At 41.1% G+C, this 20,820-nt stretch overlaps 1 protein-coding gene across 1 annotated transcript in view; it reads right to left on the reverse strand.

Annotated features, from left to right (window-relative positions):
* PSTPIP2 (proline-serine-threonine phosphatase interacting protein 2) overlaps window positions 1-20,820 on the reverse strand; it is an 86,737-nt gene that overhangs the window by 32,556 nt on the left and 33,361 nt on the right. Inside the window, exon 2 of the mRNA XM_068563404.1 lies at window positions 5,811-5,911. Coding sequence (XP_068419505.1) covers window positions 5,811-5,911 — 101 coding nt within the window. The remainder of the gene's footprint in view (window positions 1-5,810; window positions 5,912-20,820) is intronic.

The raw sequence follows: 20,820 nt of genomic DNA on the forward strand, positions 1-20,820 counted from the left end.
GGAGCTCAGTATGTAATGCCTGGCCTCACCTAGGGTTCTAGGGGCAGGAGAGTCCATGGGCTTGGGCTACCAGTGATAAGATAGGATCATTTTAATTGTTAACCAGTGGATGATCTCAGGCTGGAGCGCTACGTAGAATGCTTCTTTTAAAGAAAAAAAAAAAGGAAAAGGAGGAAGAGAAGGAAATTTGACCTGGACTTTGAAGGATGGGGAGGATTCACCTAGGAGTCGCAGAAAAAGGAGCACATTCCAGGTGGGGAAATAATGGAGTAAAGATGTGGAGGCAGAGACATCCGAAGCACGCTCATTAATAAACCTGTCCGCCTGGACAGGTAGAGTGGGTATGATGAGTGAGAATACGAAACAGAGAGAAAAGGGAGGGAGAGAAACCTCCATGCTGGGAGCAAGCCCTGCCTCCTGGAAAGTCACCTGCTCTTCTGCCCACAGTTGATGAGTCATCAACACAGAGTCTGTGTGAGATGCCATGTCTCTGGAGCTGTTCTAGATTCTTTTTAGGTTCCCGTGGTAAATTACTTATCCAATCTCATTTTAAAAGCTACATTTTCAAAAAAAAAAATCTAAAAAAAATAAATAAAAGCTACATTTTCATGAAAAGAAAATGGAAATAATAATACCTTATGTAGTTGGTGTGTGTCAAAGGAGACTATTTCAAAGGGACGTGTAAACCTCAACATTACTGTAATAAAGATCAATAAAGATAATAAATATCGTGAGACAAAGCTCCCAGCACGGCACACAGCAAGTGCTCAATATGTGGCTGCTACTGCGTAGCCGTTCAGAGGTTGGCTGTGGTTGTCATCATCTATGTCGTCACTGATAGATGGTAAACTAGGCAAATTCACAGTTTACTGATAGGTTGTTTGTTACTCTGTTTTGTTATTTACTTGCTGTGTTATAGTAAGTCATCCAGGACTTACTGGGGACTGGTCAGCTACAGAGCACACACTGAGACACAGCCCCCGGATCAGCAATGCAGATGCAAAAAAGGCAGCATTCCTGCCCGCTCCAGAGCAGCATGTCACACTTCTCCTTGCACCGTATGATTGTTCTGTCCATCCTCAAATGAGTGTAGATGGATTTACTGCAACCCATCTGGTACAACCAAGGAAAAGGATACTTCCTAGTTTCCATAACGGAGGTAAAACATGGCATGGAGGGGCACAGTCCTAGTTCCATCTGGAGAGAGTGCGGGAGGGAGGACCCTGGGAAATGCAGTATCTCTCCCTTCCCCTTGCTGCCCCCAGCAGGTTGAGCTGCCAGAAATTCCAGAGGTCCACGGTGAGACTCCAACACTTTGGGGGTGTGGCGGGAGGCGGGGGGGGGGGGTCCTAAAACTACCACATTAGCCACATACCATAAAAATGTTATAAATGTATGTGATGACACTTCAGGAACAAAATAATAAATACTACCTGGCAGACTGCTGTTATCTTCACCCCTGTGTCTGTGTGTGTTTTTCCTCTGGTCCATAATGAACGCCAAATATGCCAGGGTTCCACATGAAATTTATGGCAGCTCAGTAAAATAATGCTCAAGACCTGAGGAGGCCGTTTCGGCATTATCGGACTACGGCCGAGACTGAGTCCCAGGTGCCAGGTCCCCCCGCACCTATGAGGGCAGAAAGAAAGCCTGGACCCCTGAACCTGAAGAGGACTGCACTTCCTCTCATGAGCTAACCCGGAACAAAACACATGCCCTCAGTGGAGAAGCCTCCTTCTGGCAAGCACACTACCATGAAAGGAGGCCCAAAGCCAGGCAGGCCACTTGCTCAGGGGCCTCAAGTCCCCACACCCAGGGCAGACGTATCTGACACTCTGACCTGATGCCAGCAGATTCTTCCCCAAAATCATAGAACACGGGACTGGTTTCTTTTGCTATGAAGCGCCTGCAGAAAAATGACCATATACCAGCAATGCAGTACACATATTTAATAATTTTTAATTTGCATATATTTTCTCCTCTTACCTATATATTTCTGCGAAACATTTAAAAAGTGAGATCTTAGCTTTTGAGTTCTGTCTGGACTTGTGATTTTCAAACTGTGGGTCATGACCCATTTGTAAACCATAAATTAATTCAATGGGTTATGACCAGCAGTTTTTTTTTTTTTAACATCTTCATTGGAGTATAATTGCTTTACAATGGTATGTTAGTTTCTGTTGTATAACAAAGTGAATCAGCTATATGTATACATATATCCCCATAACTCTTCCCTCTTGCATCTCCCTCCCACCCTCCCTATCCCACCCCTCTAGGTGGTCACAAAGCACTGAGCTGATCTCCCTGTGCTATGCGGCTGCTTCCCACTAGCTATCTATTTTACATTTGGTAGTGTATATATATCCATGCCACTCTCTCACTTCGTCCCAGCTTACCCTTCCCCCTCCCTGTGTCCTCAAGTCCATTCTCTATGTCTGCGTCTTTATTACTGTCCTGCCCCTATGTTCTTCAGAACCTTTTTTTTTTTTTTTTTTAGATTCCATATATATGTGCTAGCATACGGTATCTGTTTTTCTCTTTCTGACTTACTTCACTCTGTATGACAGACTCTAGGTCCATCCACCTCACTACAAATAACTCAATTTCGTTTCTTTTTATGGCTGAGTAATATTCCATTGTATATATGTGCCACATCTTCTTTATCCATTCATCTGTTGATGCACACTTAGGTTGCTTCCATGTGCTGGCTATTGTAAATAGAGCTGCAATGAACATTGTGGTACTTGACTCTTTTTGAATTATGGTTTTCTCAGGGTATATGCCCAGTAGTGGGATTGCTGGGTCGTATGGTAGTTCTATTTTTAGTTTTTTAAGGAACTTTCATACTGTTCTCCACAGTGGCTGTATCAATTTACATTCCCACCAACAGTGCAAGAGGGTTCCCTTTTCTCCACACCTTCTCCAGCATTTATTGTTTGTAGATTTTTTGATGATGGCCATTCTGATTGGTGTGAGATGATATCTCATTGTAGTTTTGATTTGCATTTCTCTAATGATTAATGGTGTTGAGCATTCTTTCATGTGTTTGTTGGCAATCTGTATATCTTCTTTGGAGAAATGTCTATTTAGGTCTTCTACCCACTTTTGGATTGGGTTGTTTGTTTTTTTGATACTGAGCTGCATGAGCTGTTTGTAAATTTTGGAGATTAATCCTTTGTCAGTTGTTTCATTTGCAAATATTTTCTCCCATTCTGAGGGCTGTCTTTTCGTCTTGTTTATGTTTTCCTTTGTTGTGCAAAAGCTTTTAAGTTTCATTAGGTCCCATTTGTTTATTTTTGTTTTTATTTCCATTTCTCTAGGAGCTGGGTCAAAAAGGATCTTGCTGGGGCTTCCCTGGTGGCGCAGCGGTTGAGAATCTGCCTGCCAATGCAGGGGACACGGGTTCGAGCCCTGGTCTGGGAGGATCTCACATGCCGCAGAGCAACTAGGCCCGTGAGCCACAATTACTGAGCCTGTGCTCCGCAACAGGAGAGGCTGCGATAGTGAGAGGCCCGCGCACCGCGATGAAGAGCGGCCCCCGCTTGCCACAACTGGAGAAAGCCCTCGCACAGAAATGAAGACCCAACACAGCTATAAATAAATAAATAAATAAATAAATAAATAAATTTATTTTTAAAAAAAAATAGGATCTTGCTGTGATTCATGTCATAGAGTGTTCTGCCTATGTTTTCCTCTAAGAATTTTATAGTGTCCGGCCTTACATTTAGGTCTTTAATCCATTTTGAGTTTATTTTTGCGTATGGTGTTAGGGAGTGTTCTAATTTCATTCTTCTACATGTAGCTGTCCAGTTTTCCCAGCACCACTTATTGAAGAGGCTGTCTTTTCTCCATTGTATATTCTTGCCTCCTTTATCAAAAATAAGGTGACCATATGTGCGTGGGTATATCTTTGGGCTTTCTATCCTGTTCCATTGATCTATATTTCTGTTTTTGTACCAGTACCATATTGTCTTGATTACTGTAGCTTTGTAGTACAGTCTGAAGTCAGGGAGCCTGATTCCTCCAGCTCTGTGTTTCTTTCTCAAGACTGCTTTGGCTATTCGGAGTCTTTTGTGTTTCCATACAAATTGTGAAATTTTTTGTTCTAGGTCTGTGAAAAGTGCCACTGGTAGTTTGATAGGGATTGCACTGAATCTGTAGATTGCTTTGGGTAGTATAGTCATTTTCACAATGTTGATTCTTCCAATCCAAGAACATGGTATATCTCTCCATCTGTTTGTATAATCTTTAATTTCTTTCATCAGTGTCTTACTGTTTTCTGCATACATGACCAGCAGTTTTTAATTAAATAGAATTGAGTAAAATAATAGGGTAGTAATGTTTTATTAAACTTTTGTTTCATGCATGTGTGTACTGGGTGGCAGTGTAAAATGTATTTTGTACTGAGGGTTACATTCAAAAAAATGTAGACACCACTGATATATACCACCATCCCCATTGTGTCAGGGGAACCTTGGATTGTTCTGTCTGGGCTGCAGAAGCTTTGGCCATTAGCCAACACCTCCTTCATGGATGTATGGCAAAGCTATATCATTCCCAGGAGAAAATTTATAAAAGCCCCAAGTGGAGGAGAAACACATAAAGCAAGGGATGTTCTGCAATTTCTATGTCCTATACAGTGGGGAAACTCTTGTGTGCTTGCTCCTTTGTCAGAGACAATTGAAGAAAGGAAGAAGCTCACCTCCAGTGTTTGTCAAGAGAAAGGAAAGTTGTAACTTGGTGTCACCACTGTCAACCAGCTTGGGTAGAAGAGGGAGGCTGGTCCCTCAAAGGAGGCACAGCGACCAGTTCCATGGGGCCTGACAGTGGACAGACCTCTCTGTGTCCACCCCTCCTGAGACTCACAGCGTGGCAGTGCTCAGCTGCCCTGGACCTTTGAAACAGTTCAAGGGGAGAGGCCTCGCCATCTGAGAGCGGGCAACCAGTGTGAGTTTTATGTTACCCTAATGTTCTCTTGAGTAGAAAATAGAGATTTGATCAAAAGCACTTTGCTGTCTGTATCTGCAAGTAACGACTCTCTCACTCACTGCCTTACAAACAGAACCGGTTCATCAGTTTGGGTCCTGGCAACAACCCAGATCTTTGGACAAAAATCTCCACAAAGCACTCCTTCATCCAGAGTCACCGGGAAATGGAGGCTTCCAGATGAATAAGATTTTCCATAAAACTAACTTACCCCATTAAGTATAGAATTTTTTTTAATCTTAAAGGAAAGGAAGGGAAGAGAAGGGGAGGGGAGGGAGTCCTCTAAAGCATGCCAGATCCCCCCAGGCCACCAAGCCCACCACCCTGCGGAGCACCACGACTGGCCCCTGCATCTTTCCCACCACCGCAGCTCAGTGGTCTCTGAGCCAGGCTCTGCCTCCCTGTCACTGCACAGGCCCTGCTTGCTGCCCTCCCATAGACACCTGCGTGTTCCTCCACTGACCAAAGCCATCTCTTCCTCGAGTTAAGGGACGCTTCAAGATCTCCTCCTCCATGACGCTGCCCCTCTGTTTTTGCCAGTCGTCCCAAGCTCCCCTCTCCCGTGAGGTCTTTCAGTATCATACGTATCACAGAACTTAGTATTTTATTATATTTTGTTTGCTGTTTCATTCATAAATCTTATCTCTTGAATGGCTTCCTAAGAGCTTTAGGACAAAGATATCATTTACTTCTTGGGGATCGTTCCATAACTTTACAGCAGAGGGTTTTGTGGACCATTAAAAACAAACAAAACCAGTAAACTGTCCTTGTCTGTGTGGGAGTGTTTTGTCCACCCTCTGTCTTCAGAGAGAAACAACATGTACCTTTCTTTTAAAAAGTCTTCAAACTCTTTGCAGTTCTTGCGGCCATTGTTCAGATGCTGGATGATGGTCTCATAGCCAATGCTGCTGAGGATGTCTGAACTCTGGCGAGAAAAACAACACTGTGTGAGATGGGGAGCGCGGTGACGGCAGCCCCGAGGCCTGAAGCGTGGACAGGGCAGGACACGGGGAAGCTGGCCATGGGGAGTTGCTGAAACACTTACCTCCAAGGCACATGTGACCAAAAAGGACAAAATAGAAGAAGTTCAGAGTGCATGTAACTGTGGAAGAGTTTTTAAAATTATGAAACTATAGGGCCACGAAACAGGAAGGAAGTGACAGAGGACTGAGAGGCACATGGACGAGGGAGGTGGCTAGGATTGGGGCCCCTCCCTGGGTCCCCACATGCCTTGATCAGGCCAGGCAGGGAGGATGGGAGGATGTCTGAGCCCCCTTCCGTCCTTCTGCTGAGTGACCCTCTATCCCATGGGGGGAAACTCAGTTACACCACAGGTCCATTTTAACCAGGGATACACAGTGTTCACTGTGTCCTCACACCTGTCACAGAGTTTGACCCTGACATCTCTTCCCAAAGCCAAGAAGCCTGGTGTGAGGGTCGAGGGCACTGTTGAGCCAGGCCCCAGGAGAGGGAGAGGGAGGCCAGCTTCCCACTGTAGCGGGAAGCTGAGCCCAGCAGCCAGCAGGCCCCGGATGGGCTGGCCCCACTTTGGGGGAAAGGAATTTTTTAAAATTTTAAGCTAGCCATTTATTCCTATTTTATTCTACTACGTGCTCTGGAGTTGGAGGAAGCTGCCTGAGTCTCCCAAAGCAGTAGTCCCGGATGCAGTATATTTTAAAAATCAAAGTCCCCTCAGCTCCCCAAACCAACAAATCAGGAGCTTTAATGAAAACCCCTAAAGTGTCCCCTAATGTGGCTGGTTCCCTGGTTTCTACCCCCCAAGTGCATATAATAGGTGGTCTGATCCAGACTCCAGTCCCTTAGGGAGGTTGGTTAGGCTGCCACTGGGTGTGCCCTGGGGAGCTTTGAACTGACCCAGCCCCAGCCTAGCCTCCCTACCCTCCATCTGCTGAGGAAGGTGCTTCTCTGCCATTGGGTGGGGGTGGGACCCCCTGAAGATACCTCTCTGCCCAGCCCTGGACACTAGAGAAGCAGAATTTCTCTCTTCCATTTGCTGCCACTCCTCATGGCCTGGCTGAGCAGACAGGGGTCCCAAAGAGACCCAGCAGGACCAAGGCCTGAGGCTGATTTCAACCTCAGAAACTTAACTGGCCATAACTCACACTGCATTTTAAAAAGTGGATTATTATAAGTATAATAAATTTTATACATGGGCATACAAATAAATCTTAGTTAGAAATACATTTAATTCTATGGGTTCTGGCTACTGTTTGAGCATAGATTTCGGCCTTGGGAAGCCTAAAGAAATAGCCTCCACCAAAGCTTCATTTCTCCACCCACCCCCTCCACACACGCTCTTCTGTCTCAGCGGGGTAGGCTTCTAACTGCCCCCTGAAATGCAGTGCTCAGTGGCAACTCTAAGACGATGCTTACATTATCCCCTCCTGAATCCAAATTCAGCCCCTCCACCCCCAAGGTTTCTGGAAGCCTTCCCTGAGTAGCCCTAATGCTCCCTCTTCTGGGCTCTCAGACTGCCCAGCTTTTGAATTTGCTGTTTGCTACCCACCTTGTGAGTAGCCTTGTTGGCCCAACACTACTGCAAGTGCCTGCAGCTTCTTCCAAGTCTCAGACCAGTCCTGCACACACACACACACACACACACACACACACACCCCAAAAATTTAGCTTAAGATTATGCAAACCAAAGGTCTACAGTAAAATTCTGTGGGATGAAAATGTCTATTGTGTTCCCAGCCAGATGCATTAGAAGAGAACGATGAAAACAAAGGCTCCTGAGTGAATGAGGGAATGAATGGGTACAAAGGGTCAATGTCAATATTGGTTTGTAGACAGAAGTGCTTTGGTCTTCCCAGAGAAGTACACTTAGGTTCTCTGTTTTATGATATTCATTTGGAAAAGGTGGTTTCCTTTTTCTTAATTAAGGGTGTGGACACTCTTTGAACTGGGCAGGGAGGGTGGAGCTAGAACAAGATTTCCTGGAAACAAACCAAATCACCAGGCCTCCTGGCCACCAGCCTTAAAAAACCACAACTGCTGCTTCAGAGGAGTGACTGGACTCCAGAGGCAACCAAGAAAGAAAATTTCCAAGAGAAAACAAAGAGTGCCTAAGTCCAAGTGCAAAGAGGCAGGGGATGTGGCCTGGAAACTCCTTCCCATGCTACTCAGAAAGCACTGCTGAGAAGCTCTGACTGGCAGATGCAGAATAAGAGGGCCAAGCAGGAAAGAAAACTGCATGAGCACCAAGATGGCACAGCAGATTTGCCATCAAAAATGAGTATGCCAAACCCATAACTCCATATCCTGCTTCACAGTAGCCCTGACTTCTGTCCCCTAGTTTTCCCATGCTAGTCTCTCCCCATCCTCCAAATGGGCAGTGTACATTTATACCTCAGGACCATTGCACATGATTTTCCCACAGTGGGAATGGCATTTCCTCCATCTTCACTTAAATCCCACCTCTGTTTCAGGGCCAATTCAAATCCCAAGTCCTCTCTGAAATCCTCCTCAAATAATTTGTCCTACAGTCTCCTCTTCCTCTTCAGAGTACCTGGAGTGTTTAATGACGTCTCCTCTCATTTGGCTTTTATTATATATTATTTTGTGCCGTTAGTTAATATCTTTTAAAAATTAGTTAAAGCGTATCTGGATTATACCCAACCTTTATCATCCACAATAGCTCCTACATTAATGGTGCTTAAGAAATGTCTGTTAATTGTATGCCAACTACAGACAAGGTACTAAAAAGTTTACAGAGTCAGCATACGATGGAGTTCTTGTAATCAAAGAGACTATCGTTCATTTTGGGAGTCAGTAAAAGATACACACATAAAACAAATGTGTATGCATAAAAAAAATGAGAGACTAAAACAGAGTATAAAACTATACAGAGAAAATATATAATGAATGAGGTGGAAAAGAGAAAATAGGTTAGAGTCATCAGAAAAGAGAAGACATAAGATTTAAATTGAGTCTTTTAAAGTGACTGGGATTCACACGAGAAATCAGAAGAAATTTCAAACCAACTGACAGTGAAGAAAACAACACATCAAAATTTATGAGATGCAGAAAAACAGTGCTTTTTCTACAGGGAATTTTCCTCTAGGGAAAATCTTCCTATAGGGAAATTTGTAGCTCCAAATGCTAATATTAGAAAAGAAAAAAAGGTTTTAAAATTAACGACCTAAGCTTTCACTTTATGGAACTACGAAAAGAAGAACAAATTTAAATATGCAGTAACTAGAAGAAAGGAAATAAAAATAGTAGAACACAATGAAATACAATAGAAATGGCCAAACAGGGACTTCCCTGGTGGTCCAGTGGCTAAGGCTCCATGCTCCCAATGCAGGGGGCCCGGATTCGATCCCTGGTCAGGGAACTAGATCCCACATGCCGCAACTAAGAGTTCGCATGCCACAACTAAAGATTCCACATGCCACAACTAAAGATTCGCATGCCACAACTAAAGATTCCACATGCCACAACTAAAGATCCCACATGCTGCAACAAAGATCCCGTGTGCCACAACCAAGACCCAGCACAGCCAAATAAATAAAAATAAATTAATTTTTTTAAAAAAGATAAATGGACAAACAATAAAGAAAATTAATGAAACCAAAAGTTAGTCCCTTGAAAAGCTTAATAAAATTGGAAAACCTATAGCTGGGTTGATCAAAAAACAAGAGAGACAGAAAGAAAAAACACAAATTATCAATGTCCTCAATCTGACAAAGGACATCTACAGAAACCTAGAGCTAACAACTTAATGGTGAAAAGACTGACTACTTTCCTCCTAACAAGGAGGAAATAAAGCAAGAAAAAGATAAAGAACATACTTGTTGGAAAGGAAATAGTAAAACTGCCTTTATTTTCAGACAACATGATTGTGTTCACAGAAATTTACCCCCCAAAATGACTAGAACTAATAAATTTAACAGCATTGCAGGGCACAAAGTCAACACACAGAAATCAATTACATTTCTATATACCAGTAGCAAAAAAAAATTAAACATCATTTAAATGGCATTAAGGATATAAAATATTCAGGAATAAATGCTTAAAAGGTTATACAATACAAGATTTCTTCACTGAAAATTACAATGTTTTGCTGAAAGAAATGAAAATAAAGGTAGACCATGTTTGTGGATTGAAAGAGTAAATATTGTTAAAACATCAATTTTCTCCAAATTGATCTACAGATTCAACACAATCCCATCAAAATCCCAGAAGTCTTTTCTGTAGAAATTTGCCAGTTAGCCTAAAATTTATATGGAATTAAAGGACCTAGAACAAACAGTTCTTTTAAAAGAAGAAAGAGCTGGAGAATTCATACCACCTGACTTCAAAACTTGCAGGGAAGTTATAGTAATCAACACAGTACAGTACTAATCTGAGGACGGACAAGTAGATCAACGGAACAGAATACAACCTAGGAATAGACTCACATGTCAACTGACTTTCCAAAAGGTGCCAAAGCCATTCAGTGGGAGAAATGACAGTTTTTTCCACAAGTGGTCCTGGGACAACTGCATAAAGCTGGGGAGAGAAGAGTCTTTGCTCACTGCCCCCACTGCTCCCACTGCACACAATGCACACACAATTAATGTGAGATGGGTCACAGACTCAGATGCAAAACCAAAATACAAAGTTTTGGTTTATCAGTATAGGCAAATACCTTTGAGGCCCTGAGGCAGGAAAAGATATCCTAGAGAGGACACAAAAAATACGAACTGCTAAAGAAAAAACTGAAAAACTGGACTTCATCAAAATTAAAAACCTCTGCTCATCAAAGGAGATTATTAAGAAAATTAAATGGCAAGCCACATGCTGGGAGAAGATATTCACAATACATATGTCTGTCAAAGGACTTGTAACCAGAACATATAAATAACTTCAAATTAATAAAAATATAAGCAACCCAATAAAAACTGGGCATAATACTTGAACTTCATAAACACTTCATAAAAGACATTCCTTTGGCCAAAAAACTCATGAAAAGTCGCTTAACATGACAGGGAAATTCAAACTAAGTCACAATGATATCTACTTCATGCCCACTAGAACAGCTGAAATTAAAAAGTCAACATTGAATGTAGGCAAGGATGTTGAACTAGCAGAACTCTCATTCTGGGAGTGTGAAAATGGTACAATCATTTTGAAAAAATGGGAATTTCTCAAAAAGCTAAACATGCACATATCATATGACCCAAAGTTCTACTCCAAAGCATTTACCCAAGTGAAAGAAAAACATATGTCCACAAAAAGACCTCTACAAGAAGGTTCATAGGCCTTTTATTCACAATAGCCCCAAACTGGAAACAACCCAATGCCTAACAATCGATGGATGATAAACAATGTGTGGTATATTCATACAATGGAATACTACTCAGCAATAAAAAGGAAAGAACTACTGACAGTGAAACAACATGGATGAATCTCAAAAACATTATGTTAATGAAAGATGCTAGATGCAAAAAGTATTTACTGTATGATCCCGTTTATATGAAGTTCTAGGACAGGAAAGCAGTTCTAGGGCTTACTTCTATGGTAAAAGAAGTAAGAACAGTGATTGCCTGAGTCAGGGGAGAAATTGAGGGGGTACTGGGGAGAGCCATGAGGGAACTTCCTGGGATGATAGAAACACATCCAATCAAGATCTTTCCATAGAGGTGTGAGTTGTACAGGAATATGCAGTTTTCAAAACTCGATCTGTGCACTTCATCTTATGTAAATTACACCTCAAAAAATTAAAAGCCAAAAAAAAATTTATTAGGAGTCAGAAGAATAATGGGAGGGAGGCAGTCACTAGAAGGAACAGAGGAAGATAAGCCTTGAAAATGGATCTGGTCTTGGAGTCCTGGGTGAGGCAGGGAAATGAAAAAGAAGGAGGGGCAGATCCAAGCACCCAGCAACCTCCCAAAGACCCAGAATGTAAGGTTTAATAATGCTCAAATTATAAAGAGGTAAATAGTATTCAAGTTTTAATCAGTGGATTAGTATTTTAATCATAAAGCCACTTAAGGGACTTCCCTGGTGGTCCAGTGGTTAAGAATCTGCCTTCCAATGCAGGGGACGCGGGTTCAATCCCTGGTCAGGGAACTAAGATCCCACATGCCACAGGGCAACTAAGCCCATGTGCCGCAACTACTGAGCCTGCACACCACAACTACTGAGCCTACGCGCTCTGGAGCCTGCATGCCACAGCTAGAGAGAAGCCTGCACGCTGCAACGAAGATCCTGGGTGCCACAACTAAGACCCAATGCAGCCAAATAAATAAATTAATTTTAAAAAAATAAATAAAGCCACTTAAATTTCTTTAAGACAAAAATTTTGCCAGGTCCAGCAATGAGCCCACGTGTGCCACATCCAGGAGATGTGTGAGCCAAAGAATAATAAAAAACAGTCTTGCTGTGGTGCTTGCTGTGATGACCAGGTGGGGCTGTGGGTTCAGAGAAGGAAATCTCCGTGAGCTGCCTGGTGGAGGATAACTCCACTGCCGCCAGCTCCCCCAACCCACCCCTAACACTGAGGTCTGGTCTCCCTCAATCCAGGCACATGTACTCCTTCTTCCTGCCCAGCCCTGAGGCTCATGTTGCAGGGGCCTCTGAGAACTTGTTTCCAGAGACCTTTTCTACCATGTGGCCACTAGGCAGAAGGGGAAGGCAGAGGGGAAGCAAAAGATACCTGCAGCCTCCAAAGCCACCATCAGAATTACAGGTGCTACCACCAGAGCATCCCCACATCCAGTTCTGTGCTGCACCTCACGTCCATCCTATCATGGCATCTGCTACACGGTTTCAGTTTCTCTAGATGTGGGCTCCAAGGACCACCTGTGCCAGAATCATCCAAGCAGCTTGGTAAACAGGCAGTCCCCCAGGTCTCACCCCAGGCCTGCTGATTCTGAACCCTGGGTGGGGGAGTCTCCACTTTTTACACTCTTCCAAGGACTGTAATGCCGTTAGAGAACTGCTGCCATAGAAATTACAAAAGACGATAGAACAATCCTGGCTCCTGCCTTGAGGAAAGCAGGATACTTGCACGTGAAACTAGAGAACACAGCAGAATGGGGCAGGAAAGAATGACTGTTAGTAAATGCAAAGGAGAAGAGGCCAGGGAAGACTCTCCATGGTTTGCATTTCATTTTATAACCTCCAATTTTCAGTAAAAAATGCAAATCGGCATTGGTGCCCTTTGGAAGCCCAGAGAGCCCCCTTAGAATGGGGAGAAGGCACTGACTTTGCATTACACACAAAGGTTGAGTTTGTTTGAAGACTGGCCATGGGATGTGTTAATGTACTGTACTTTGCATTAAAGGACCACAGTATGCTCCACATAAACACAGTGAGACAGGAGCTATTTCCACGTTTACAGCTGGAGAAAATAAGACACAACGAAAAGAAGTTCTCCTTATCACTTCCTCCAACCACAATGAAAGATTTGAACTCTCAACCAACAATATTATTCAAATCTCCATTATTTATTAAAAACCATATGGCAACAGAAGACTTGGGATAAAGACCGAGGACTTCATTTTACCTCCCTCTGTTCTCAACCTTGATCTTTCTTTCCTATCTCTTTTACTGGACGAGGTAAAACCAAATGCATCAAACTCACCTTATCTGCAAATATGTATTGATTATTGTTAATTAATATTAATAATTTGGGCTAATATACAGTGAATGTTTGCTGTGTTCCAAATAGCATACCAAGTATTTTGCATGGGACATTTTGCTTAATTCTTATAACAATCCTATGACATAAGTATAATTATTATCTTCATTTTACAGGACAAGAAACTGTGGCTCTGTACTCTGAAACCACTCGACCACACAGCTTCTCTTGTTTGAGGATAAGAACCAAATCTAACTTTTTGCCAGTTAGCCTACTTCCCTACAGTTCTAAATGGGACATACGCAGGCTTTAACACCACACGTGGGTTTGAGCCCTGGTTCTACCACACACAAGCTACGTGACTTGGAGCTAAGTAGCTCAATCCCTCCTTACTAGACTATAAAATGGGGATATTGGAAGGACCAAATGAGATAATGTGCTTTGAGATTAGCAAGTGCTTCACAAACTAAAGGAATTAAGACAGACACATCAAGATTTTTCAAGACCAGGCCACATAAACAAAAAAGCATATGTGTTTGAACAATACAATTTTTTTTTTCACTGAAAGCAGACAACAGTGAAATAAATGTAACTGTTAGCTATTCAGAAGTAAGTATGTCGTCATCCGAGGAAGCAGCTGGAAAGGTGTCAGGGATACCTCAGCAAAGGATATGGAAACTACCATTTTCAGGCATGAAAAACCTAAAGTCAAAGTCACTACAATGGTTGTGCCCTTAAGCCTTCTCTTAAGCAATAATAATGCATTGTGAAGGCAAGAATAAGACCCCACCCCAGTTCCCACGCCAGCCTTGTTCTACGAGCCCACAGCCCCAGCTCTGTCTAGACTGGATCCACACTTGACATTTTCACATGTCTAAGTGTCCCTCCTGTCAAGTCAGCAGGTCAATTACAAAAGCAACTCTACCCAACTGAAAATACTTTAAGTGAAAGTAAAACCTGAGAAAGTGTGCAATGCAAAAACTCCGTATAAGGAAAAAAAATGACTAGAAGGATGTGCACCCAAATGTTGAAAGCAATTCTCTTCTTAGTGTGCTTCCGTATTTTCTACATTTTCTATAATATCCTTACATTGTTTTTATAATCTGAAGTCTTTCTCCCTACGTCCATCCCTTAAAGATGGCAAATTGAAGTCTTGTTTCTCTCTCATCTGTTCCCAGGCCCCACTAAAATAACAAATGATCCACAGCAACAGCAGAAAATAGGAAAGGGCCCAATGAGGAAGGTGCACATTTGTAGGAATTTCTGTAATATAAAAAACAGATAGGACTAGATGGGCAGGGGTCAGAAGCCAGTATTCCCAAACTACGCAAAACAGAAGAAAGTCCACAAACATTCCCAGCAAAGCCCTAGAAAATCCCAAGCTCAAATCAGCAGGGGCTGAAACTGCAGCAGCCATGGAAATACTGGGAGGGTGTCTGTAGGACACCGGGAACCCAGCCAGTGCCCTGCCCCAGAACAGCTAATTCTGACTTTTGTACCAGAGCCACAGCTGGTGAGGACCCCACCCTGCAGCAGGCTCTGCGCAAGGGCACGGAGACCAGAACAGCAACGGGGCGCTGTCCCTAGGCACCATCAAAGCTTGCACACTAAAAACTGAAGGAAAAAAAGGTTCTGCACAATTCTCAAGTCCTGTAAATGCCCTTCACTTCCAGGGTAACACCTTTCCCACTTTCTTACTCCAGACAGAGGCAAAAATATCAGAAACTGTCATTATTTTTAGATTATATAACTACCTACTTTGAAAACCAGAGATTATCAAGTGAAAAGCTAGGAATTGAATTAAATATTTTTTAAAAAATCAACAGTTTTCTTATATATCAATAATAACCACTTAAAATATAGTTTAAAATACAAAATCCTATTCATAATGCCAATAAAACCTATAAAATACCTAGGAATAAGCCTTTTTGAAGGAAAATTATAAAACATTACTAAAAAAATACAAAGATCTCAAAACATCTAGAAATATATCCTAGTCCAAGATGGGAAAGTCCAATATTGGAAAGATTCAATTCTCCCCACATAAACCTATCAAGTTAAAATAATTCCAATCAAGGGACTTCCCTGGTGGTGCACGGGTTAAGAATCCACCTGCCAATGCAGAGGACACAGGTTCGAGCCCTGGTCCGGGAAGATCCCACATGTCATGGAGCAACTAAGCCCATGCACCACAACTACTGAGCCCGCGTGCCACGAATACTGAAGCCCGCGCGCCTAGAGCCTGTGCTCCGCAACAGGAGAAGCCACCTCAGTGAGAAGACTGTACACCACAACGAAGAGTAGCCCCCACTCACTGCAACTAGAGAAAGCCCACACACAGCAACGAAGACCCAATGCAGTCCAAAATAAATAAATAAATTTCTAAATAACAATAATTTCAATCAAAATCTTAATGGAATTTCTTTTTAAATTTAAGTTCATTCTAAAACCAACCTGGGCTTCCCTGGTGGTGCAGTGGTTGAGAGTCTGCCTGTCAATGCGGGGGACACGGGTTCGAGCCCTGGTCTGGGAGGATCCCACATGCCGCGGAGCGACTAAGCCCGTGAGCCACAATTGCTGAGCCTGCGCGTCTGGAGCCTGTGCTCCGCAACAAGAGAGGCCGCGATAGTGAGAGGCCCGCGCACCGCGATGAAGAGTGGCCCCCGCTTGCCACAACTAGAGAAAGCCCTCGCACAGAAACGAAGACCCAACACAGCCATAAATAAATAAATAAATAAAATTTTAAAACCAACCTAACCATTGTGAAACAATTATACTTCAATAAAGATGTTTATAAAAAAAAAAAAAAAGAATTTAAGCAAAAAAAAAAAAAAAGTAAATAAATAACATTTTACATAAAAAATAAAATAAAATAAAATAAAACCAACCTAATATGACTCAGCAATCCCACTACTGGGCATATACCCTGAGAAAACCATAATTCAAAAAGAGTCAAGTACCACAGTGTTCATTGCAGCTCTATTTACAATAGCCAGGACATGGAAGCAACCTAAGTGTCCATCGACAGATGAATGGATAAAGAAGATGTGGCACATATATACAATGGAATATTACTCAGCCATAAAAGGAAACAAAATTGAGTTATTTGTAGTGAGGTGGATGGACCTAGAGTCTGTCATACAGAGTGAAGTAAGTCAGAAAGAGAAAAACAAATACCGTATGCTAACACATATATATGGAATCTAAAATTAAAAAAAAAGAAAAGTTCTGAAGAACCTACGGGCAGGACAGGTATAAAGACGCAGACGTAGAAAATGGACTTGAGGACACAGGGAGGGGGAGGGGTAAGCTGGGACGAAGTGAGAGAGTGGCATGGACATATATACACTACCAAATGTAAAATAGCTAGTAGTGGGAAGCAGCCGCATAGTACAGGGAGATCAGCTTGGTGCTTTGTGACCACCTAGAGGGGTGGGATAGGGAGGGTGGGAGGGAGACGCAAGAGGGAGGAGATATGGGGATATACGTATACATATAGCTGATTCACTTTGTTATACAGCAGAAACTAACACACAATTGTAAAGCAATTACACTCCAATAAAGATGTTAAAAAAATAAATAAATAAAGCAAAGAAGAATTTTCTGGGGAAAAAAAAAAACCTAAAAAGAATAAGTGAATGAAAATAGACCCTAAAATGTTTAAAAGATGAATAAGTGAAGACTTACCCTACCATACAAAAAACAGTATAAGCAACCAAAAATTTTCAAAGTACTATGTTATGACATTGAGAATTGATAATCAGGTAAATAAAATACAAACAACAGTCCAGGAATGGCCTTATGTATGTATGGGGATTTAATATATGATAAAGGAAGCATTTACAACCATAAAGAAAATGATGCCTTGTTCAATAAATATTATTGTAACAATGACTGTTCATTTTGCCAAAAACTAAATATAGAGCCCTTTCTAACACAGCACTCTAAAATAAATATCTGATGAATTAAAGATCTAAACATGGAAATCACAAACATGTAAGAAGAAAATATAGAATGTATATATTTTTAAAATATTGAGGTAAGAGATTTTTTTCTAAGTATGACTTCAAACTTAGAAGAAAAGACTAACAGATTAGCCTATTCTGAAAATACGGTTTACCAAAATTGACACCATTTGAGATAGAAAGCTGAGACAGGCCAATTTCCTTAGAAGAAACAGAGAAAGTAATCAACGAGCAGAAAAAAGCAACAGAACTGGATGTTTTCAAAGGAGAATGGAACTCTACCAAATCTTCAGGGAAAAAAACATATTCCTAATGTCCATAAATTGATCGGGAATGAAAGACAATGTATTAATTCACTTTATAAAGCAAGTATAAAACAATACTTAAACTCGATAGAGTATAAAAAAAGAAACTTACTAATATCGTTTATGAATATTAATCAAAAAGTACTAAATAAAATATTAGCAAAAATAATCCATTACCACATTAAGAAGAGACTATACCATGACTGAGTAGGACTTACTCCAAGAATGAAAAGTTGGTTGAATGTGAGAAAATTTATTAACCTAATAAGTCATTTTAATAAACCAAAAAGAAAAATCATCTGGATAGCTACATGTAAAAGAATAAAAGTAGAACATTCTCTAACACCAGATACAAAAATAAACTTAAGATGGATTGAAGACCTAAATGTAAGACTGGAAACTATAAAGCTCCTAGAGGAGGGTGGGAGGGAGGGAGACGCAAGAGGGAAGAGATATGGGGATATATGTATATGTATAGCTGATTCCCTTTGTTATAAAGCAGAAACTAACACACCATTGGAAAGCAATCATACTCCAATAAAGATGTTAAAAAAAAAAGAAAATAAGAAAAAAAAAAAAAAAGAAATACAAGGAAGACAGCAAATGCCAACACCACAATTCTTCCTCAGGAATTTGTTATCTTGTCTGTCATCTTAAAGGGTGCCCTATTATACTGTTCACATGCTGTATATTTGTTAGTCCTACTTTACAGAACATCACAATGGTTCTTTTGTTCTTTTATTATCTTATATACATATTTGGCATTAAATTTGATATCACGAAAAATAAATAAATAAAAATAAAAATAAACAAATGGGACCTAATTAAACTTAAAAGCTTTTGCATGGCAAAGGAAACCATCAACAAAACCAAAAGACAACCTACTGAACAGGAGAAAATATTTGTAAACGATATGACCAATAAGGGGTCAATATCCAACATACATAAACAGTTCATACAACTCAACATCAAAAAAAAAAAAACCCGATTAAAAAATGGGCAGAAGAACTGAATAGACATTTTTCCAAAGAGGAAATGCAGATGGCCTACATGAAAAGATGCTCAACATTGCTAATCATCAGGGAAATGCAAATCAAAACCACAATGAGATATCACCTCACACCTGTCAGAATGGCCGTCATCAAAAAGAACACAAATAACAACAAATGTTGGCAAGGATGTGGAGAAAAGGGAACACTTGTACACTGTTGGTGGGAACACAACTTGGTGCAGCTACTGTGGAAAACAGTATGGAGATTTCTCAAGAAACCAAAAATTGACCCAGCAATTCCACTCCTGGGTATATATATATGAAAAAAAACCAAAAACACTAAGTCGAAAAGATACACGCACCCCAATGTTTCTAGCAGCATTATTTACAATTGCCAAGATATGGAAGCAACCTAAGTGTCCATCAACAGATGAACGGATAAAGATCATGTGATATATACACACACACACACACACAAAACAAAATACTACTCAGCCATAAAAAAGAATGAAATTCCCATGTGCAGCAATGTGGATGGGCTTGGAGGGCATTATGGTAAGTGAAATAAGTCAGAGAAAGACAAAAACTGTATGATATCACTTATACACTTATATGTGGAATCTAAAAAATACAACAAACTAGTTAATATAACAAAAAAGCAGACTCACAGATACAGAGAACAAACTAGTGGTTACCAGTGTGGAGAGGGAACAGGAGAGGGGCAATACGGAGATGGGGGTTGGGAGGTACAAATTATTAGGTATAGAACGGGTTGCAGGGATGTGTTGTGCAGTCCGGGGAATATAGCCAATATTTTGCAATGGCTATAGATGCAGTGTAACCTTTGGGAATTGTGGATCACTATGTTGTGCATCTGTAAATTGTATGGCATTATGCAACATCTATACTTCAATAAAAAATAAAATTAAAAAAAAAGAAAATCATGACTTTCTCCATAGATGTAGGCTGAATAATGGACCCCAAAGATACCTAGGTCTTAACCCCTGGACTCCATGAATTTTATCTTTTATGGAAAAAGAGTCTTTGCAGATATGATTAAGTTAAGGATATTGAAACAGGGAGATTATCCTGGATTAGCTGGGTGGGCCCTAAATGCAATCACAAATGTTCTTCTAAGAGAGAAGCAGAGGGAGATTTGACACAGAAAAGAAAAAAGCATGTGACCATGGAGGCAAGATTGAGTGATGTGACCACAAGCCAAGAAACGCCAACAGCCACCAGAAGTTGGAAAAGATGAGGAATTGATTCCCTCCTAGAACTTCCAGAGGGAGTGTGGCCCTGCTGACACTTTGATTCCATCTCAGTGAAACTGATTTGGGACTTCTGAACTTGAGGACTGTAAGAGAATACATTTCTGTTGTTTTAAGCCACCAAGTTTGTGGTGATTTGTTACGGCAGTCGCAGGAAAGTAATGTAAGGCCAAAAAAGCTTTTGACAGTATTCAACACCCATTTCTGATTTTAAAAGAAAGTCGAGAAAATAGGAATTGATGGTATTCTCTTAAGATGAATATACTGAATATATATTCATGCCCATATCTCCACTACTTTATACTGGAGGTATTAACCAACACAATTTGAGAAGATAAATCAATTAGAAGCCTAAGAGTAGGAAAAGAAATAAAACCATCTTTACTTGCAGATAATATAATACAAATAGAAAGATTCTGTCATTAAAATGTCAGTTCTTAGTTAATTTTAAAACGCAATGCTGGGGAATTTCCTGGTGGTCCAGCGGTTAGGACTCGGCACTTTCACTGCAGGGGCCCTGCTCTGGGAACTAAGATCCCTCGAGCCACGCAGTGCAGCCAAAGAAACACAACATAATATTATCCCAATAAAAATACCAACAAGTAATTTTTTACATAGTAAACAAAGTTCATATGGAAAACATAAAAATGTAAAAATAGCAAGGAAAAAACTGACAAAAGTTATGAGGGAAGCCAGCCCTACCAGACACAAA

The sequence above is a fragment of the Eschrichtius robustus genome, chromosome 14 (genome assembly GCF_028021215.1).
Source record: "Eschrichtius robustus isolate mEscRob2 chromosome 14, mEscRob2.pri, whole genome shotgun sequence".
Lineage (NCBI taxonomy): Eukaryota > Metazoa > Chordata > Mammalia > Artiodactyla > Eschrichtiidae > Eschrichtius > Eschrichtius robustus.